Source organism: Colias philodice, chromosome 15 (genome assembly GCF_061535455.1).
Source record: "Colias philodice isolate Cphi_HAF_F1 chromosome 15, ilColPhil1 Martin Lab GWU primary, whole genome shotgun sequence".
In the NCBI taxonomy this organism is placed as follows: domain Eukaryota; kingdom Metazoa; phylum Arthropoda; class Insecta; order Lepidoptera; family Pieridae; genus Colias; species Colias philodice.
In genome coordinates this window covers 1769873-1794304 of record NC_143100.1, presented here as the reverse complement: position 1 = coordinate 1794304, position 24432 = coordinate 1769873, and the positions used below count along the sequence as shown (strand labels likewise).

At 31.9% G+C, this 24432-nt stretch overlaps 1 protein-coding gene across 2 annotated transcripts in view; it reads right to left on the bottom strand.

The window, feature by feature from the left end:
• The window catches only part of LOC149482042 (uncharacterized), a 319962-nt gene that overhangs the window by 252415 nt on the left and 43115 nt on the right, over window positions 1-24432 (bottom strand). Inside the window, exons 2-7 of one of the 2 annotated variants that reach the window (XR_016316649.1) lie at window positions 23875-24237; window positions 16280-16397; window positions 9365-9534; window positions 5772-5843; window positions 1897-1983; window positions 396-800 (exon numbers count right to left, since the gene is read on the bottom strand). Coding sequence is in view for 1 of the 2 variants with exons in the window: in XM_089703739.1 (XP_089559865.1) it covers window positions 1916-1983; window positions 5772-5843; window positions 9365-9534; window positions 16280-16397; window positions 23875-24237 (791 nt within the window). In the remaining variant the exon portion in view is untranslated. Of the gene's footprint in view, window positions 1-275; window positions 801-1896; window positions 1984-5771; window positions 5844-9364; window positions 9535-16279; window positions 16398-23874; window positions 24238-24432 lie in introns of those variants that run through there. The other variant, XM_089703739.1, reaches the window with a different exon arrangement.

Sequence of the window (24432 nt, the reverse complement as noted above, 5' to 3'; positions counted from 1 at the left end):
AGCTCTTGCTTAGTGAATATGACGAGGAATTTACAATGTAGGTAAATAATATTATGAAGCCTTATAACCTATTGAAGATTCTAGTAGAGATATTTTGTTAGTTAGAACAGTTTCCTTTTTAGTAGTTGTAGAAATTAAATGTCTTGGGTTCGTGAAAAATAAATAAAGCCTGAGCTGGTAAAGCCTTATTCTTATTTACTTCAAAGAAAATATAAATAATGAAACTTAATATTATAAATGCGAAAGTAACTCTGTCTGTCTGTATGTTACTCAATCACGCCTAAACTACTGAACCAATTTGCATGAAATTTGGTATGGAGATATTTGATACCCGAGAAAGGACATAGGCTACCTTTTGTTGCGAAATATGTACCACGGGCGAAGCCGGGGCGGACCACTAGTAATATCATAAAGCTTCTAACGTAAGTCAAGGCATAGTTATGTATAAACTTTATATGAAGAAACTTTTTTAATTAACTTGAACTTGAACATTTGAATATTGAGTACTTATACATTTTGCTAAGGAACTTCTAAATAAAAGCTTCTAAACAATCTAAATCGAACATCCTCGTCATATCTACTAAGCATCTAAAACAATAAATTCCTTTGGTAAAACATACATCTATAAAAAAACACTAAATACACCTAAAAGGTATATTACAAACATAATTTGCGAATTCCTCTAAGTATATTGTAACGAAAATTTATACATCAATAAGTTTGTGAATTATCTAAATACATTTAATTTTAGACACCGCCTTTGGAAATGACTAGAGATCGAAACCTCAGCTGCAAAAAACCTGAAATTAGAAAAATTATTTAATGTCACGATATCTGTGTTGTAAAAGAAAAAGATACTTCTTTTAATGCCTGACTTGAATCAAAAATGAATTTTTAGTGAATATTAATTATTAGAAACCATTTTGTAAAAACCAAAGTGAATTGTCGCTTATTTATAAGCAAACTATTTAATTTGGGAATCGAATTGACAATGAAATGAAAATGATCGTTATTAAAATTAATATATTAAAATGAGTAAGTAGGTACCTAAATTGTGTGAAAAATACATATTTCTTATTTAAATTTGAAGTCTAGTTACAGACAAAGTAATTAAAAGACAAATACTGGAAACAAATATTTTATTTATTCCTTAGTCGGTTTTACTAAAAAACCGTTACAGTAAGCTTCAATTGATTGATATTCTGTTCTACTATGAAATATATCTATTTATATCAATTCTTGTAAATACTATTAACTTTTACTTATATATAACTTAATTATTTAAAAATGCCTTTATAGTGTTATATCTAAAAAAGCAATGTTTGCATACAAATTGGGGCTAAGTTTAGTGTTCAATCATTGCTAATTGTGACACTCATGTTGGCCTCAATCGTGACGTCATTAGCCGCAAGTTTTGCTCAACTTGCTTCTTGTTTAATTAATGGCGTGTTATTAATCAAGATATAAATATGGGCATATATTGAACATAATATAATAAATAGGGATGAATTTATTGACTGTTTTTATTGTATTTAATGTGAAACTTAACTATTATTTAAAAGTAGATACGAACGAAATACTTACTTGTTGTTGAATGAAGAAGGGAACAAAATAATATTATTATGATGCTATAAGGGAAATTATAAATTCATGTTAAATAAATATGTAGGTAACACTTTTCAAGAAACTGCATATAATATACTTATAAGAAATTAAAATACAATACGTAAAACAAAATATTATTCCACGTATTTCATTTCACTGTCAATTCATTTCATTAATTTGTTCTAAAACTACAAAAAATAGTTCTGTAAAAACTAAATATTTATATTTCCTATCTACATCAAGTATTAAAATATTTTAATTATACAAATTATATATTTTAGACATAATTACCTATTGAACGGCGTCTGGTCTATGATAAACAGATCTGTGCAATGACAGGCATGAATATGATCGACAAAGCTGAATAGATTGTGGAACCTGAAACAAATGTTTTAATTATTATAATTACATAAAATTAAATAAATAAACGATTTATAAAGTTTTTGCCTGATTTTTGAAGACAAAGTTATTTTGACGGACAATGAGTTTTGAACGAAATATACAAATATGATGAGGGCAGAGTTCTACACTAATATTTACAAAGCTGAAGAGTTTGGCTGTTTGAACGCGCTAAACACAGGACAGGAACAACAGAACCAATTTCCAAAATTATTTCACCAAAGTGATTGGCTATATTATAATTATCTACCATGAGGTGGACCACTGGTAATCACTACATAGTATAAAACAAAGTCGCTTTCTCTGTACCTATGTCCCTATGTATGCTTAAATCTTTAAAACTACGCAACGGATTTTGATGCGGTTTTTTTTAATAGATAGAGTGATTCAAGAGAAAGATTTGAGTCTATAATTTATTATATTTTAGACAAAGCGGGCGAAGCCGTGGGCGGAAAGCTAGTATACTTATAAAATTAAATATGAAGCTTTGGCACCGAAAAATTCATCATGATCACGATATAAATGTCAAACAATGCAAAAGTCCAACCTCACAAATAACATAACAATTACGTCCCTTTACTCTAAACTGCATTTCCCTCTATTATGACCATAATATTCAATTCAGTTACAATCGCTACGGATTTAACTGTTAACATAATTCCTTCGATGTTTAACGGAAACGCATTCAGTTGAGATTAACGTACGTAAATTGGACAATATTATGTGAAATCGCATTGGACATGGAAGAATCGAGATTATGTTTTGTAAGTGGAATATCCATACTAATATTATAAATGCGAAAGTAACTCTGTCTGTCTGTCTGTTACTTAATCACGCCTTAACTACTGAACCAATTTGCATGAAATTTGGTATGGAGATATTTTGATACCCGAGAAAGGACGTAGGCTACTTTTTTATCCCGGGAAAATGACGCAATCCCGGAAATCCCACGGGTGCGGGAACTATGCGGGTTTTTCTTTGACTGCGCGGGCAAAGCCGTGGGCGGAAAGCTAGTGTTATTATAATTTAAAGGTAAATATGGTATTATTTCATAGATTTGGCTATGCGTTTATATAAATTTATTGTAAGGTAAAAATGTAATATGTAAAGTTAATTATGGTGGAAGTTAAATCTATACTAATACTAGCGGTCCGCCCCGGCTTCGCCCGTGGTACCTACATGTTTAAACTATCCTATCTCTCAAGTTGGATCGAACTGCACATGGTGTGCGAATTTTATTATAATTGGTTAAGTGGTTTAGGAGTCCATTGAGGACAAACATTGTGACACGAGATTTATATATATTAAGATTATAAAGCTGAAGAGTTTCTTTGTTTGTTTGAACGCGCTAATCTCAGGAACCACAGGAACAATTTGAAAAAATTATTTCGGTGTTTGATAGCCCATTTATCGAGGAAGGCTATAAGGCTGTATATCATCACGCTAAGACCAACAGCCACGCGGGTAAAACCGCGGGGCGCAATTAGTCATTGATAAGATTGATGCAATGTTTATGGTAAGAGTTATTTGTTCATGTATTATAAGCATAAGGTGTGATAAGGGTAAAGATAAATCCCATCAAAAACATCCTGTAAAAAACCCAAGTCTCGCAGCTCAGTCTTTCTACCGTCAAAAGTTGTGAGATCCATGTAATACCAAGTCGGTTAATCTATTTAGTGTCTACTTGTAGGACTTTCTGTCTTAAGTTATTACATAAGTTATTATCATGCTAATATTAAAAATATTTAACGTTTTAAACAAATAGATCGACTTGGACATCGCTTGATTTGATTATTAGTATGTATCACACTACACAGCACGACGGGCCAGCGACCAACAGGAACGAGAGTTTCAATCGCGTGAGGCGCGAGAGACTAAAGAATCTAATATAATATTGTAATATTCATTTTGTTTTCATGCGATGTCCAAGTCGATCTATTTGTTTAAAACGTTAAATATTTTTAATATTGGCATGATAATAACTTATGTAATAACTTAAGACAGAAGGTCCTTCAAGTAGACACTAAATAGATTAACCGACTTGGTATTACATGGATCTCACAACTTTTGACGGTAGAAAGACTGAGCTGCGAGACTTGGGTTTTTTACAGGATGTTTTTGATGGGATCTCACTTCTTTTTGTAGAGCCTTTCTTTTTGATACCACCACCAACCACCAACTGCATAAATAACTTTGTAATCCCATATATTTATATGGGATTACAAAGTTATTGATGTAGTTGGTGTATTTGGAAAACTGGACCGAAATTACAAAATATTTAAGTTTTCCCATGATTAAGACACTAAACTCTATATGTATTCCAAATATGAAGCTTCTAAGTCTGCTAGAAGTGCCTTGGACTTTTGATGATCGGTGAGTCAGTGAGTGACAAAATTTAGAAACTTTAACAAGTTGTCATTCTTAAACTACTGGTTCAAATTGACTGAAATTTTAAATATTCCGTGTTTATACAATGCCGGATTAGTTACTGAAGATTCAGGTTTCTTGCTTTATCCACAACCGAATTATAGGGGGTCGAAAAAGGCCCGAATTGCTTCGAGAAAAGGATGGTACGGCCGTGCCGCTTTTTTTTTGCTCGACTTGGCGGGGCACTGCCGTGCCCCCAGATAGGGTAGACGAAAAATGAAAATAATATACTACTTTGCTTTCATCGACTTAAATGACTTTACAGTGGTAAATGATAAAACTACTTCAACAGTGCTTCTAGAAGAAGTACTATTAAATAAATATTTGAGTTTAATCAAAAAGTATTTAGTAAATATCTCGATTTCTATTTACGCAAAAGAACTAATAATAATTATGCACATTACCTTTAAATTTGAATTTGAACTCCAAACTAAAACATTAATACTTGGACAAATTAAACAATAAATATCCTAATTCAATAGATAGAAATTAACATTAATTGGAAATATACTTAAGCGAAATCTTCCCTAAGCTTGTTTTGATTTAATCACAGAATTGATTGTTCAAATATAATCGACACCGTTTCTGAGATATTATACTGTTTGACTTAGCCATTGAGATGAATTTAAAGATTTCAATTTGAATTCGTTGGATTGATGTCTTGTTGAGATAGGGTTATTTAAATTTGAGAACGTATTGTTTCAAGTATACTACAAATAGCATTTGATATTTTGGTTTTATGGCATTCAAATGCTTAAGAAATTTTACCCCAGCAGTATTATAATAAAAAAAAATGTGTGCCTGTACTAGTGTACACACGTATGAAGTGAAACTTCTATATGACCTTATTTTTCAAAAAATAATTTACTATATATATGCAACTTTACAAAAATACGTCGAATCACGCGTGGTAGGGATAAGAAAAAGATGGCGCGTAACGAAAAAATGTTACACTAATTTTTTTTCTAACCCCGATAAAGAACTCTGGGTGTGATATTAAATTACCTTTAGTTTTTCAAATCAATAACATCACACGAACTTTATTGAGCTGATATTATGTTCAATGCAAAAACAAGTTTATATAGGATGATAAATAATTATTATGATTAAACTTTACTGTTTATAGAATCTTAGTATCATGCAATTATAGAATGAATGACATAAGTACAATTTAGAACTTCAAATAAAAACGTAATTTTTCATCTTTGTTCTTTCAGCTTTAGAATCTACTAACGAAGAGTATTGAAAATAATTAAAATTAAAAAAAATATATAATGCAAAATTTACCAATCATCAATATAATTAATACCAAAACAAACTATTTAAAACAAAATAATTACCTCTAGACCCGACGGCTGCCGCTAACTGCATGTCAGCTGCGGTTGGCATTTCTGGCGTTGTACTTATGGGACCTGAGAACAATGACTTTGTTTAGTTTCTTACACAATGAAAACTAATAATTTATACTAAGTTTTATATATATTATACTATATATTATTTATTAATGTACATAAATTGAAACAAATCCAATTTAATAAATAAATAAATAATAATAATTTTTAACACGATGTCCCTACATAGTATTAAACAAAGTAGCTTCTCGATGTCTGTCTGTCTATACCTGTGTACCTACACTTAAATCGTTAAAACTATACAGCGGATTTTGATGCAGTTTTTTAAAAAATGGACATACTATTCTATGGTTCAAAAGGAAGGTACAGGAACTATATTCCTGTATAATTTGTTAAGTTTAAGACAACGTGGGCGAAGCCGCAGGCAGAAAGCTAGTAGCTATATAATAAATTTCGAAACGAAAAACCTCATACGCGTTTTTATAATTTTAAACATTATTCGACGTTCCCCATCACTTTCTAAAAGTACCAAAATCCGCCCTATAACGTCAACACTCGACCCTGAATACTCCTTGCTATATTTTCAGCGTAAACTCTCCTAATTGTTAAGGAAGTAAATGAGTGACATCTACTTATCACCTGGGACGTGTCGCCTCCTTACTTTATTCTTATCTCGAGTAATCTAGATAAAATTGTGAAATTTCCACGTTTTTCCTTTTAATTATCAAACATTTAAGGAAAGATTTAATTCAACAGAATATTAAGAGTCTATGAAATTTCAGAATGTTTTTCTCTTCAGTTAAGGGCGCTTGTGCACTACAAGGAATTTTACTGTCCGGCATTCCGATTTTTTACGGTCCGGTGTGGCATGAAAAAACCGATGAATTGCTTGTGCACCTGTCCGTCTTTACTCGGATCAGTGCGGTACAGTTCAAGGAAGTATGGCGGTATAATAAATGATTGTTTTTGCATTTTACAAGAAAGGAGTAGGTAAAAATATAGAAGGTGAAATATTATATTACTTCGTTATAATAAAAAGTAAAGTTCCGTAAGAGATTTAAAATGCGTGTTTCACTTATTTATTTTAATCGGTGACGAGGAGCTAAATCTATTCCCACTTGAACTTTAACTTACCAACACTTACTTAGATAATAATTATAGGTCAATGCTTGGTCAATGTACTTATATATAAAATAACAATACCGACTTCTCAAATCTCATTGCCAGCTAAAAGAATATAAAAATAAAGCAATAAAAAGAGTAAAATCCAAGCAAGTGGGCACTCGAAAACAATTATACCTACAGCGACTCGTAAACTCAAAAAACCATCCGGAATAGGGAAAAGTAAAATGTCGGACAGTAAAATTACGTATATTGCACAAGCTAGTATTTAGATTAATTGCGTGCCATACCGGACCGTAAAAAATCGGAATGCCGGACCGTAAAATTCCTTGTAGTGGACAAACGCCCTAACATGTTTTATCTTAACATGTTTTGTATGTATGCTTGTATGTGACTCCTATAGACTCGATTTTCAGCCACTTTAAACGGATGAGAATTCAAAACGAATTTGGTGACATTACCATAATTTTAGTTGACTTTGTCGTGTTGAATCGTATATTTTTAACTATAGGTATTAATATTTAATATGTGTATTGTTAACTTACGATGAAAAAAAACATCTCTATTAGAACATTTTTCTTTGTATATAAGCAATATTACTTGCGAAAAAAAGGTACTATATTATTCTAATTAATGGAACCCCATTCGGAACATTGTATTGATTCTGGCTTGTAATCTATACGCTTCCGAAACAAATATTGACAGTTGAATACAGTTTCAAAGCACGCTTATTCACTAATTAAATGATGAATCGAAGCCCTATCAAATGACTGAATGAGAAGACTTTATGAAAAATTAATTAAATGTTTTTAATTTTGTGCGGAAGCTTGAAAAGGTGTTGTGTAGTTAATGGCTTTTTGAAAAGAAAATTGGTTGTAAAGACTCTCGTTTTAACTCGTAATCAAGGTTTTTTAAATAGGTGCATTATGTCGACATTCCGATACGGCGACAATATAATAAAATACTATTTATTAATTGTTAAAAATTTAAATAATGTTAGTTTAAATTTTTGGTTTCGAAGTATGTTTTTAAATTCTTGAAATCATGAATATATAGAAAAAGCACAAACATCCTTTGTGTACATTTTTACGTAAAGTCACATCTGTAACTTAGTTTCAACAAAACGGTTCTAAACATTCTTGTAAAAGCAACACAATATCACAACTAGCTCATAAATAAAACTTGTCAACAACGTAAACATTAATTACAAAGGCACATTTCCCTCCCTTCCAAGAGGATTTTTCCAACAATAGCTTTAACGAAGCATAAAATTATTCGAGAGCACTGCAGGAAATGTGCCATCCACCCAACAGTTTAGATAGCCTGGACAAACTTGGCTCTGATAAAAAGCTTTAATGTTCCCGCAGCAATTTATACCCGAAATTGTTATTTTCATGCCTACCTTGAAAAATATATTTCCTTATTCTTTCGCTTTAATGAGCTATAAAGCGCTTAAATTGCTCGTCTTAAATAAACAAACATCTTTGTGGTTCTGTCGCCGACGTTATCCCGCGACTTTAAATTTTCATTTACGTAAAAAGCAGGGAATTGCGCTTTTATTGTGGTAACAATTGTTGCCCGGTATAATGTAATGACGGGATTTGTTTGTTATTAAAACATTTTATGTTTATTAATCTGTTGTAAAACGTGCATTGTAATTTATTATACAGGATTGTGAGGATAATCGCCACGTGCACGTGATTATAAAAATTCCGCATAGATCATAATGATTGTATTGTAAAGGCGGGTTCACACAGAGCAAGCAGCCTCGCGAGGAAATTGCTTCGCGGATTAGCTTGTAAATGATTAATTAAAGTTACGTAAATAATTAGTTATAGTATCAATCTTAAGCTTAAAATAATACTGATTAAAATGAATATATCTAAACATAAAGCTTTTGAAAGGACAAGTTTAAAAACACAAATTCGAATACAACGACACAATGCCTTCAAATCGCCCAGATTGAATCTTCCGCCAAATTTTCACAATTCCCTCAATACCCGTCCCAGTAAAATCTCATGCTTCCACCGTGAGACATTTCTTAATTCCTTACCTGGATAACAAATAGCTTCTTTCCTAACCGCATACTTAGCTTGCGGTATCCTCATCATGCAGATAATATTGGCAGGAGAACACATCTACTAAAGTCAATCTTTCTCCCACTTTCAAAAGCTTTTCCTTACCTGGATAATAAATAGCTTCTTTCCTAACCGCATACTTCGCTTGCGGTATCCTCAAAGTGCAGATGAACTCAACAGAAGAAAGCAAGTATACATCTAGTAGTGTCACTACTACTTCCACAGCTAGAAACAGTCACTTACCTGGATAATAAATAGCTTCTTTCCTAACTGCACACTTCGTCTGCAATATCCTCATCATGCAGATAATATTGGTAGGAGAACGCAAGTATACATCTAGTTAAGTCAATCCTTCTTCCACTTCTAAAAGCTTTTCCTTACCTGGATAATAAATAGCTTCTTTTCTAACCGCGTACTTCGCTTGCGGTATCCTCAAAGTGCAGATGAACTCGGCAGGAGAAGGCAGGTCTGCATCCAGTAACGTCACGGAAGCGACGGCGGAGTACCTGCCGTTCACCAGTTTTAACCGGTGAGCTACGCCGTCTAAACGCCTGGAAGAAATATTTGTTTGAATGTTTTGTAGGTATAAGATTGTGAAGCTATTATTTGGAAGGATAGGTATATTTTTCAGTTACTAGTATGTTTTACATGGTTGAAAGAACGTTGTTATAAAGCTGAAATTCGGTGCATATTTTTTCGTATTCATGATATCTGTTTCATGTGCAAATGATTTTCTAAATTTAAATAATATTGTAATTATTATTTTACAAATACTAAACAACGCTTAACATGTTTATAGATATGTAATAACAAAACCTAACCAAATTACAAGCCCACTAAATCATCAACGTATATTAATAACCATATTAACTGCACCACATTGATAAATAAATCGGCTAGATATCACCAAAATAATTGCAGCAAGGGAATAATAATTACATATAATTCCATAAATTTATTGCTCTCATACGTAGCGGAAGGCGTGTGATATATCATGTGGGTTATGAAAACGACGTTTAATAAAGTAATTTTGTAGGTGGGCCTTGGCAGCGCCCCAGGTGACGAAAAGCTCTTACTTTTAATCACCGATGCTTTGCCAAATACCCCGAAAACTCATTTCTTTATTAATCTTAACCTATTTCTGGGAATCACGAAGGAAATCCTTTTATACCGCTGAATTGTGGTTTCGTATCGAATTAAATAAGATGTTTGTTACGGGTCAAATGGTCATAAGTGCTGCGTCTTCGAAACTTGGTTCTATTTCACAATGGAAGACAATAGAATTAAGTCCGTAAGATTTGAATTAAATGAAGTACAGAAGAAGCGGAAAAATATATCTCATGCAAAAATGTTAATAATAGTGCTTAGTGGATAAGTAAGAACGTATTATTTATGAATACAAAGATATTTATTGTAATAAATTCATCCTGGTATTTGCAATGCGTCGAATTTGTCCTATTCTTATGTAATGGTTCCGTTGCACAAATACAGATACTTACTCAAATATAAAATGCCAGATATAAGCTTATATTATACTTGGTATTGAATATAATAAATAACACGTAGACGTAAATAGCAACTTTTGCTTCAATTACCTTGCCAATAAAAAAGTGACTACGAATAAAACTTTAAATAAATAAATTTCGCACAACCCTATATTTAAACTAAAAAAATGTTGAGCTATTTTTGTTTTCAGTCCCGACTAAAACACGGTAATACTTTTAGTGACTTAGATTTATTTTCCAATGCTAGCGTATGATTTACATAATGCTTTGAACGTGAACAAGCTATACGATGATTATAATCAAGTATGAAATCATTTGAAATAAAAACTTGCAACGTGATGAATGCATATGAATAGAGGTATATAATTAAAGAATTTCACTATGAAGGTGTCGGCTTCATTTAATGTACAAACAGACTAGTATTTGCATTCAAACATAAAAAGCGAACTCGCGTCAAAGAAGTTGAGTGAATTTATTTGATATGCACCATAATGAGTTTTGTGAACCTATATTGTTAGTTTGTCTGTGTATAAACACTACTAAAGGTATTGTTATTTTATTCATAATTATTTGCAATTTAGTAAATGTTTTCATCCGATGTTATTTATCCTTCATACAGAAGTGACTAAGAGCTTATTTATTATTTTTAATTAACAATAGGTACTCAACAGTACGTTTATCTGTTACATTTTAACAACCCATTGCACAAACTTAGATGCAAGTAGGAATGAAAATAATTGAAAATCCAAGGTCGAAAAAACCCAAGGGGGTTTAAACTGCGTGTGAAACCGCGGAACACAGCTCCTAATTAAAATAAAGTAGTAGCAGTCATTGAGATATACATATATGGAGACGACACCCCCTACATTACTTATGTTCCGCTCAACATACGTCATGTGGCGTATGTTGAGCGGTTTTTTTTAATGGTTTTAAAGTGAAACGCATCAAATATGCCTTCGTGTGTGTTACGATATTGCACAAATAATACAAATAATACGGAAATGTGCAAAGGAATAACTTTCATCGGTAAGAACCTAACTAGATAATAATTTTTAAAACTTAGTTAGAGCAAAAAAATGGCGCACAGATTTTGTTCGTGGTGTCTCCTCCATACGTATAGTAATATTATCTCAATGGTAGCAGTAGGTACTTAATTAAAGTAGTATACCTACGTATATAAAATACATTACTCGTGTGCGTATAGTTAATCTCCAACACGTTACTGTAAATGTCGTACGCATTACGTAACTAACTTGTAAAATTTACTTACAGGTAACAATATGACCCAATTTCCAGAACGGTTCCACATTACGCAACTCTGAACTAAAGCCTTCAAATCCGACACAGGTGTTTATTTTCCAAGCCAATAAACACGATCGGACTAAATGGAGTGTAAAATTATTTCCACATTTATGCAAATAGTTATAAGCATTTAAAAGCCAAATTGGTGCGTTTCGTTCGGAAACGGCAATAAAATTGGGGGTTCAATTTATGAAAGGCTGTTCATGATCGGAACGGGCTGTATAATCGGATTGAATCAATATGGAACTAATATTTATGATGTACTATTTATAAAAATACCTAAATATATAACAAAATCTTTACATTCTACAAGATACGGTCGTCAAATAAATCATTTAGTCTTGTAAATTCATCCGATTAAACGCAAAATATATTTCAACAATATGTGACAAACTTATCATACAATAATAATTAGCGATACCGTGATTATATTTTATGGAAACATTGCGGTACTGATTATTATTAATACGGTTCACGTAGTTAATTTACTATTTATCTACAACTAATAAATAATTAATACGTTTGTGCCACGCCTCTTCACTGTTTCATGTTGTCTCTAAATAAACAATACAACGTTTAATTCAATTAAGGGCCGATTTTTCAATGCTTGGATAAAACTTATTCGTCGAATAATGTATAAAACTACCATTTCAAAAACGTATTCTAATTAGCCTGTATTTGACAGTTTACGTGACATTTTAATATTATCGTGTAATACTTTATTGGACGGATAAGTTTTATCCAAGCATTGAAAAATCTTCCCTAAACTACTTATACATTTTCGTTTATTATTATTTCACCACTAATATGTAAACAAATATAAAATTATGCAGGTACATAGGTGATTATGATTATTATTTTCATTTATATCGATATATAGTTTTAATAATAAAGTAATTTTAAGGAATAAAAAAAATCTATCGCCGATTCGATCCGCCTCGTGTTTGTAATTTTTTTTCTATTCTTTAAAATTTCTCGATATCTATACATTCCCTCATTTAAACAATAATAATATTAACTCTCAAGTACCATTGTTTATAATCAAAACAGTTTATCTCAAAAGCAATTCTAGTCCAGCCCTTTAGAGTACATTATGCAAGAGCGTGACAAGCATGCAAAATTATAGATTTTCTACCGTCAAGATAGCAGATTACCTTAATAGGGGGATTGCCCGTCACCCCTTCCTTAAAAAGATATAGTATTAATACAACCGCACTGCGCAACTTAAGCAACTTAAGCAACAAGCGGTTCTACTGCAATTTTAAGGGTTTTTAGTAAGGAATTATTAAGATGAGGTTTTTGGGAGGGAACGGCATGCTGTTTACAGCAGATAGTTTAATTAATTATGACGTTATTATAGGATGTGTAAACATTTATGGAAATGTATAGATGAAGCGTAGAGAACACACGAAAAATAACTGACACATTTTAAATGAGCTCACGTTTATGTCTTTATAGTTTAAAATGTTTTACTTATTTATGAAGCTACCTGCGAATTCCCATATTGAATAGATTTATTGATCTAGAGTATCACTTTAATACTAGGTATAGTAAAATATTAAATTTTACTGCTCTATATTGCTTTATGAACAATATCGAAAACTTTTCCACTAGCGGCTGAAAATAACTTTTCACACTAAAATCAAAGCCTTTAAATATCTCGTTTGCATATTGCGTCGATTCAAACGAAGTGATATATGTCAAATATTTCCATACAACATAGAAAGTATTCAATCCCGCATAGCATATAACAGTTTTCCCAATGATTCATACCCAGAAAATGATTTTATAATAAGTACTTAATTGTTTTTTAACAAATAACTAAACCGCCTTCAAATCGTCAGAAAACCAAACGAAATCCTTTAAAAAAATTATCAAAATCGGTTCACCCCGTCAAAAGTACTGAGGTAATAAACCTAAAAAATACAGTCGAATTGAGAAGCACCTCCAATTTTGGAATGCAAGCATCCTCCTTTTTTTGAAGCCGGTTGAAAATGTTAGCATAGTTACTGATGGTAGTATGTAAAGGAAAATGTCATCCCATGAATTCCTACGGAGCGCTTATTACGGTCTCATTATGAAGCTAATTAAAATAGCATGGTTAAGTAATCTCATATACCTTAATTTCGATACACGAGGTCATACAGGCATTCCTCCAGCGGTATGCTTTGCTATAATTTGCTTTATCTGCTATATTGGCTTGTAAATAGGAACAGTGTAATCTCGTGTAAAGGACAGGCAAAATTATCAAATTTCTCTTACATTATTTAGCTAAATTAGATAGCTCCTTGGGAGGTATTTTAATTATAGCAACACCTACGCATATTTTTGAAAGAACAAGATTTTGCGTAAATCGGATGAATTTACAAGACATAATTGTACATAAAAATCTAAATGATTTATTTGACGACCGTATCCTGTAAAATGTAAAGTTCTTATTATATATTTAGGTATTTTTTTAAATAAAGTATGAAAAATAACTTGTATGAGGATATATTTAAGAGAAGTGAGTAGAAGCTCGATGGGTCGAGGCTTTGGACTTTAATCTAAAAGTCGGGATATCGACAAATAGCTTATACGATTTGAATTGAGTTTATTTACACCCACCACTAAAGAAAAACATCGTAAGGGAACCATCATATCCAAGAACTAAAAAGTTCGATGACCTATGACATCCGTCATTGCGGCCATCATACCTACTGGATTACGACCTTCCAGGAGGCCTGTCTCTTTATAGAAGATTTACGTCACTTACATCAATTATTATGGATATTAATTAAATTATGAAGTCTACCGTCTAATCAGTTAAGTGTTCCCCCGTTTATCTTTAGTTTTTCCCTGTATTTCAAACAATATTGTATACCATTTCATATCTTAAAGTTCATAGGATTTTGGACAGAATTAATATTTTATCGCGACGTATTTTTCCACTACAACAGGCTTTGTCTTGATTTGAATTCGTTTCATCCTGTCTGTTACAGTTAAATTCCATACATTTACATGCGTTTAGTACAAGCCTCTTAGTCCATAATCGTCAGTTAATCCGATTCACAATAATCTGATTACCCTTGGCCGTACGGTAGAATATTTAACCCTAGAACCGTACCCATATTAAAATTTCATTAACGGTACCCAGGGGTACAAGTGTACCCCTATGAAAAAAACAAGATTACAAAAAGATTATTAACTTTTATTAAATGTTGACTTATTAAGGTCATCTTTACATTCATTTAGGTCCTAATCATTTAATTTATCATGGCATTTTTATATTTTTTCTACAATTTACACACACTTTACGTTGGTGATCAAAATATATTAAAAGTTTTCACTTCCTGCACTGTGTGCAGGACTGACGGAATTTTAACGTGGAAATTCACAGTTACATCTCAGATTTTGAAACAGCAGTGGTCCCTGCAGTTATTGGTAATTGTTGTCCTAAAATATCTCCATTACTTATTTGTAGAGACATTGGCAAAGTTATGTACTTAAATCGTTCTTCTAGGTTAAGTTTTTTATAATAAAAAATTAAAATTTTTTCGTCAGGTTCATATTTTGATGCCTCACCAAGTACCAGCTCTTCTTGTTATTCCACCTCCCACAAAAAATCAAAATTCATCCATCATTTGCCATCAAAAAAAGAAAATGAATAACTCAGGTATTCAAATCATGCAGTAAATCATAAATTTGTTGAAAATACAAATTCCTACACTATTTAACAATAACAGTATGTATATAACATGAATGTAAAGTAAACTTATAATTGTACATTAAATTTATCAATAAAAAATATAAAATAAAACGACCTAAAGGCGAAAAAATAAAATAAATGAACCTTAAAATACTTACGTTCGTAGTACCCAGGGGTACTGGAGTACCCCGACAGGTTCGTACGACGTGTTCTCAATAGCTTGACCACTGATCGAATACGGTATCTACGTGTCTCCACATCCCCGACAAATACACGAACGCGCAAAAGAAACCGTTGTTTAGAAAAAAAGATATAGAAGATTTTCTGAATTTTTTTTCATTTGTACCCCAGGGTACGGTTCTAGGGTTAATAATGATATAGAATCTCAGCGATTCGCGGTTGACTGGATTTGTTTCAAAGCCAAATATCTCGACTCGTTCATTGTTAATAATTACATATTATGTTAGTTGACCATGGGATAATAGTTATTCTTGTCTCAAGGAACGGTATGAAACACAATTTATGAAAGTTATGCTGTCTAAAGCGTACAATGGATAACATATGAAATATTTTACCTTCAAATGTGAATTACTAAATTAGATACTTTGAATTTCATAGGTATCTACCCTATTTATTTAAAAATAAAAAAAGAGAAATATTTATGAAGCTTTATCGTATCCTTTATTTTATGAGCTTCACATGAAAGCAATATTTTCATTAAACCTTAAAAAAAATTAAACTTAAAATTAACATTGCACCTAATATCTTTATGACTTATTTTTTGCAGAAAAAACTACTTACCTCTCAGGCGTCGCGAGCGTGAGGTTCGGCGCGGGGAAGGCACCGTCCGCCGCGCAGATGACATTCACGGTGTCATCGTCAGTCTTGTTTTGTATGAGACGGAAATTCGTCTCGGGCACTGCAAGGTTGTATGGGATTAATAAAAAGTTGTATATATAGAAAATAAATAAGCATTGTAGCAGATGCCGTACAAAATCCAATGACCAAATTTACCCCGGACATTGTCGGAAAATAAAAATAATTAATCCCGACTTTGTGGACCACCATTTTTGTACGTCATCTGTGTCATAAGGTGTCATACTATTTCAATACTGCTTATAATCCATTATTCCGCAACGCCGTACAAAAATTATGGAGACAAGAGGAAAAAATCTCTATCTGTACTTTCGAATTCTCATCTGCAATCAGGTGGACAGCTAAAAAGTATCAGGAACTGTAGAACTCAACTGCACGCGATAAGAACTCACATTTTTTTTGATCTGCTAAAAATTATCTACTACGGCAAGTTGGCAGATCATTTTTTCAAATGTCGTTTTTTAAGGTAAAAACGCCAGAACTATTTCTAAAAAGTATCAGGAACTGTAGAACTCAACTGCACGCGATAAGAACTCACATTTTTTTTTTGATCTGCTAAAAATGATCTGCTAAGTTCACTAACATCCTGTAGTCTAAGATGGTTCATTTTATGTACATTGTATACAATTGAATACCGTCCAAATATACATTTTCTTACTGTTTAACCACTACCTATATTTAATATACTATTATCATGATTGAACAGCCTGTCCAAAAGAAGCTACAATAAATCGACGTGAAATGGTTGAAAGAATGAATAAGTAATATTAATGATGTTATCATGACGTAATATTATGGAGTTCTACATGATGAAAAATCTAGTAATGTCAATCAACCGATGGACATCAATTTTGTTCATATAATACCTATTAGCATCATTAGTTTCTCATACTTTCAAAGAGAAAAGATTTTTTTTTCCTATTTACAAATGTAAATTTCGTTGCACAGCTATATTGCAGCAATTGTTGCATGTTGAGAGATATAATCGGCAACTTGGCAGCTATACTATTGCAGCAAGAAATTGTCAAAAAACTAGCCCGTTTACGAGCACCTTTATAATTTTTGTATCGATAGGATAACTAATGAAGTGTGAACATGCATGCGATAAACAAACTTTATGTAACAGCAAAAACAATTTCCCTCCAACTGTCTCTGGTATCCCATTTTTATTTAACTTTTAAGCCGAATTAGCCTTTGTTGCGAACTTTTGCTGCCGTTTTCGGTTTTAATTCTACTTGTTTGGCTTAATGTTACTTACATTTTTGTGTTAAAACTTTAGTTTTTTGTCCCAAAACGTTTGAGGTTTTAGTGGGCTCTTTTAAACTCAAACCTAGTTTATATATTTTATGTGCAATTTAAACTTTTAATGTGCGCCAAGTCTAGAGATTTTGTTCGCAAAATATTTTTTTGTAAATTTGTCATTGTTAACGTTGTTTAAGTATTTTGTGTAGGTAACCTACAGCTTTTCAAGAAACTAATGTACCTACGTACTTTGAATTATATTCATAGCAAATTGTTTAAATAAACATTATTACCTCATATACTACCTACTGATAAAGTGACAATACATTAACCAAAAAATTCATGATCGACACATTATCACGCAGTAAATCAAAACAGGCACAAATAAACTCCTTTATTAGCATCAACTTCTCAACTTCGATAATATAAGTTGCCGTAAAAATCGTGCGGTAAATTTTCAAACTGTCAAAAAGTTTAGGGCGAATGCAGGCACATATATAAAAATATTATGCACGGTGGGTACAGGTAGATTTATTGTGATGGCCTGATTTTGAACGGATGTTTTGTCCGTACTTTTGATATTAAAAATTCCCTGCAAACGCTGGAATATGCTGATGAAATATTTTCTTCGTACGTAGTGAATTGAGTGACTCTAATTTCGATTTCTTTTGCGATGTAAATTATTCATTTTGAGAAAATGTTCATGACTATTTCGATCACGAAAAGTTATGACCTACTTACATTTATAATCTACGGATAATAATTGATATAACTAGCTTGTAAGAGGCATTTTAACTGAAAATCTGGATATTTTCTGTAGTTCATAAATCGTAATTGTGGACCAAAAGTTTTCACATCATAATCATGATGTTGGTCAATAAAGTATGTATAGGATCATTCGGTCTATAAAACATTTTTTGCACTACTACATAAAAGAAAGAACTACTTCGAGAGAACGAAGAAAACTAAAATTATATTATAATCAACGCTCTTTTACTTAAAAACATTCAACACCCAAAACAAAATAATTTCCAAAAACTTACAACAATTAACCAGGACGCAGGAGAGCCGTTTTTCCACCTTTCCAATCCTCAAATTAGAACGTTATTTTGGAAATGCTTATAATACGAATGCATCGTTCATTATTTTAGTTCATTCCCGCGCTTAATTTAGAAAATGCTTCTGAATAATATGAGTTGTGGAGAATGCTTCTATTCATGTAAACCGTCATAATGTAGAATGGTATTAAGTACAAGCCTACATACTTTATCTACATAACTACGTACTTTGGCAAACTTATAGACCTAAGAAAATTATTAAATAGGTAATAGCTAATAGTTGTAAAATACGGGTACCTAATAACTTTCATAGGATGTCCTAAATTATTATAAAAACTAAAATATACGGTATACCTATTCATTCAACAATTGCAATGCTGAGCTAATACAGATATAATAATAATAAAATAGTTATTTATAGGTAAACAAAATTAGGGAGACAAAAGACTACGCATTACGTGATATTATGGTAATTGATGTTAATTAGTAATTATATACATATTGAAATGTTTGCAACTCACCACATCGTGCTTTTAAATCACAATATATCCAAAATTACAGCTGATTTTCTCAAACTTTTATTTATATTTTCACTTAAAAATCCCCATCTGATGAGCTGTTGGCACGACACAAATTTTTATTCAATTCGCGCGCCTAATTTGAATATCGAACGCGTTCTAGCATTAATGACGAAACTACGTTCTTAATTCAAATTGTATTGGTGCCAGCAAATTGATAAACGATAAAGAGGTTATATAATATTTGGATTATTAAAAATGCTTTCAGGGAAATTTCAATATTCTGTTAATAATTTGCTGATTATTATTAGAACGATAAAACCTTAGAATATATAGGATAAAACGTTGTAATCTGGTTGTAATATTTAAGTATAAATTTTTTTGGTTGTTACCTACGATTGTGTTTTTTTCCAGTGGCAACCTTGGCTGGTTTTTTTTTTACGTCAGAGCAGACAAAGGGCCAGGATAAACTTATAAGAGTCTACAAAAAGGCCGTAAAACTAAGGGAATATGATATTTGCAATTTCCTTCCGTATCGGAATCCATACAAGGAGGCATAAAAAGAGATGCGAAGCGGATAGCAGATGCTGGCCCGGATAAAATTTGCTTAGCCTTACAAAAACATGGGTTGTGGTGCAAAATATGAAATGTTCATAAACATCACCTGAGTAATATCTTGTTTTTAAATGGTTTGGTTATGTTTTGAATGATGAAGATGTTTATTAAAGTTTCCAAAGTGGAATGTTTTTGTTGTCCGTGCCCGAATATTACATTTAATGAGCAAAATTTGAATTTTCAAAGAAATTTAAATAATAAATCTCAGAAAATAAAACTCTTGGAAACTGATAAAAATAAATATTTTGCAAGTAACAATACAAAACAAACCAAAGATCAGGAAGAGGACAAAGACAATCCTTATTGCATAGACTATACATAGAGCTTATAATATTGAAATACTATGTTATTTGAGCAATACAATTTTCTATTAAGATACAGATATTTAAAATGATAATAACTAATTGAGTGAAATGCTTATAACTTGCAGAATACTTGAAGCTATAGGGTAGTAGGTACGTGTCATGCGGTAAGTAAAACGTTTTACGAGCGGACGAAATATGAAATTCGGTCGCCATATAACTTTACTATGTTTTGTTTTACAATGTCTAGTCAACTTTTATCGATTCCAATTTGTTTCTGATATTGAAATGTGTGTCAGTGTTTTAAAAAATAGAACTCAGTGTTCTAGAAATTTCGATGTTTTATAATTTTAATAACCAAGACTGCTTGTAATGTGTTGTTATTATGATTCGAATTTCATTTTGATAAGTGATTTGATAAAAAGAATGTTTCTCTGACTTATTGGCTACAAGGTTTGAGAGTTGCTTTTACAAACTAACCGATTCTTAAATTATACAAATTTGCAAAAATATAATATTTTATAAGTCGTGCTACCAAAGATATCTACGGGTAAGTTTGTTTATTGTTGGTTTATTGACATTATCTATGCTAATATTATAAAGAGGAAAGGTTTGTATGTACGTATGTATGTATGGTTTTCACGCATAAACTACTGGACCGATTTTGATGAAATTTGGCACAGATAATCTTTAGACCATGAGAAAGAACATAGGCTACTTTTTATTGCGAAATATGTACCACGGGCGAAGCCGGGGCGGACCGCTAAAGTACTTACTTGTACAAGTACATCATCTTTATATTATGACTGCAATTTTGCGTACCTATTGGAGGTTTTTATAAACTAAGAGACAAACGCTTTATCTTGTATTTTTTTGTCATTCTATCTGATATGTCGTTTGTGTATTTCTCTTTCATTTGTGTTTATTGATATGTTTATTGATATTGTATACTATAATTTTATAAATATTTAACCTTTATCTCCCTTGCTATCCATTTATTTAAGTTTATTTTAATTTTCTGCCCTCAAGAGGCATTGGCAGAATATCAGCGTCCGGGTTTCTTTAAAAAAACTCAGACATCTATGCTGAGCCAAGGCCTGTTCGTAGAACGCAGTGCACATTAACGGTTTAATTGTTACTTTTAATATTTCTGTGTGTATGAGTGTTTTCTGTATTGCTTACTATTTTTTATCTTTTGTGTTTTATTTGTAAGTGTGATTGTGTTCTATGAATAAACGTTTTATCTATCTATCTATCTATCTGTAATAAAAGTTGCTTTAATCTATGCATACTTTATTCAAGACTGACTTCTAAAGCTTTATAATATTACATAAGTACCAGGCTCGCTCCATTAGTTTAATGAATTAAGTTTCCAACATATGAGCATGGTTTTAAACTTATGCTTTCCTTCAGTTTTACTTGACGCTTACTCAGTTGCTCGTGTAATAATTAAATATTTAATGTTGTTCTTTGGAAGGAAGTGAATCTGCGGAGTTTCATAGTTGATTAATATTTCATAATTTATGTATTATGCATGGAAATGGAGATTTTAAGGGATGGTGATGGGAAATGGATGAAATTTTAATGTCACTTTTGAAAAAGCAATAAAGGTACAAATAAACACATATATTTTTTGCCCTATTGAGACTATGTTTAAAAGATCAATATTTTCAAGGTACTTAATTTATTTTTTTTTATTCTCTCTTTCTTTTTATTGACCCTCGCGTTAACCACTGTACCAAGGAAGCAGTCGAAATTTTAACTTATGTTGCAAAAATTCAAACCTATTTTATTTTTTAAATAAAACTCTTGCGAAGCGAGAAGGAGGTGCAGAGGAAAAATATGAATACTAGCTCACATTAGCGTAGGTAACGTTCACGACAGGAAGGCAAATGAGCGGAACTGTCGCTTGATAGAAACCCCGCATATAAGTAGAAATAAATTACTTTATACGTATAACATTTTATTTCTCTAGGTAAAAACTGGACCTCTGTGTCTTAGAGCTGAAGCCAATGGTTCTCTTGCTTAGTATGCAAAAAGTCACCATTGAGATTTTTGATTGAATTATCTCTGTGCTTTTTGTTCAGATGCGATCAGAATTTGTACCTATGTGAAATTATAACAAAAATATTAGGACAATATGTATATTATATCCTCACAAAAGGAAGGTAGCCTTTGAAATAAGCCAGACTATATACATACGAAATATCTCTATGCCATAAAATTTCAACCATATCCGATTAAACAGTACAAACTATCTTCTTATATATAAAAATGAATCGCAAAATTAGTTGGGAAGCGCATAACTCGAGAACGGCTGAACCGATTTCGATAATTCTTTTTTTATTATATTCCTTGAAGTACGAGGATGGTTCTTATGTAGAGAAAACGTAAACATGTACCACGGGCGAAGCCGGGGCGGACCGCTAGTTTAAAATAAAAATAAATAGTTTAATAAACATGGCAATCCTAATCACTACAAACTCTCGTATTTATAATAGCAACATTTAAAACACACAGAAAGCAATCAGGAAGCTCAACAATATACGCCGCTCCAACGTCAATACATCATAAACATGTGGCCAAATGGATTTTAATTTAGTCTTCGCACTAATGGACCAAGTTAAATAGGTCAGCCTGCAACTTACGTTCCAGCTTGATTAGGGATTAACTCTGAACTCGGTTCAATTTCGTGGGATTAAGATAAAAAGCGATCTAGACTTTATCAAGATGTTCTTTGTTTTAGGTTATGATGAGTAAGATTGGGGAATGATGGCGCTGATCTAGTGCTAGTTTTGGAGAATTTAATCTGTATTTTTTGGTCTCTGCGTCTGAGTTACGCTATGGATATGGCCAGGGGCCGTATTATGACCTCCTATTTGGGAATAAGAGGACTGGTGACTGGATAAATTGACTGGGGTCAATTTACGCCATGAATTGAACTGACTGGCAAATTCTTATAATACCATAATTAAACATAGCTGGATAATGCGATAATGCGACGCTATCCATAAAATAAAACAAAGAAAATCGGTGTAGAAGTTTTTGTGTTTATCACTAACAGATAGACAGACACGGTGGTGGACTTTGTTTTATAGAATGTCCAATTATACTTCACACTATGTTAGGTACCTAAATGTTATATTATTATTTATCCCATAAATATAGGAACCTGGTTTATGTCGACCATTTCTATGTTAATATTGTTCCAGTATTTAAATAACAAATTACCTTTTATGTGCTTTATGTAAATTAGAGGTTTATTATAATGAAAGTACAAATATCATGTGGCGTCATTAGTAGATAATTTAAAGTGAATATTAATAATTACAATACGTTTTATTATTTAATTATCAATCTATTATAGTTGTCATAAATGTTGATAGAATTTTTGCGGCTATAATATGGCAGCTCGCCATATCAGTTTAATTATTATAATCCTAACTATAATTTTAATGTAAATTTAGCTCAACGTTAACAAACATTTTCATTTTTTTACAGATAACAAAATCATTTTACAAATGCATGCTACGAATAATTATAGAAACTTATACCACTTCGATCCAAGTAGAGTCACAACTAATTAAAAATACTGGATATTCTATTCACTTTTATGGATAGATTTTTGCGATTACATTATATTTTCACAATGAATTTTCCTACTTATAACCTATCTACAATAATAATTAAGGTCAAAATTTAAACACCTGAATACCATCAGAAATCAATTCTGCAACAGTAACGTTGTTAATATTATGACAGTAATAAACAAAAAAAGCACTCACCGAAAACAATCATTTGTTTCGTCCTAGACTCTTCCTCCATGAAGGTAGACACCACACACGTGTAGTCCCCAGATATATCTGTATTTGGTTTCACTATCCTCAACGCTCTATGCATCTTTAGAGGATCATTCGAAGCCCGATACGAGAGATCTACTCGACCCCGTAGGATGCCCATATCCTGTGGCTTCTGGGTAGCAATCCATTGGTATACAGGCCTAGCTTTGTTCTTAAAGAACCACTTCACCATCAGACCTGAAGTGTCGTTACCGTATGTGTAATCACAGTCTAATATCACCGCGTCTTGCACACCATATTGTATTATTTCGGGCACTACCACTTTCACTATTTTCACTGCGTGCAGTCCTGTAACAAAGGAAGGTAATATAAACATTTTATCAATGAAAAATCTAAATAATATTCACCTATATATTATTACATTTTATCATTAGAATAATATTTGGCTTATACGCATTAAGTGCATATTTCGTAGTTTATTTCGTTTCTTTATTATTATGGACTAAATGCTATAATTATTTTATCGTTTTTTGATTTACCTAC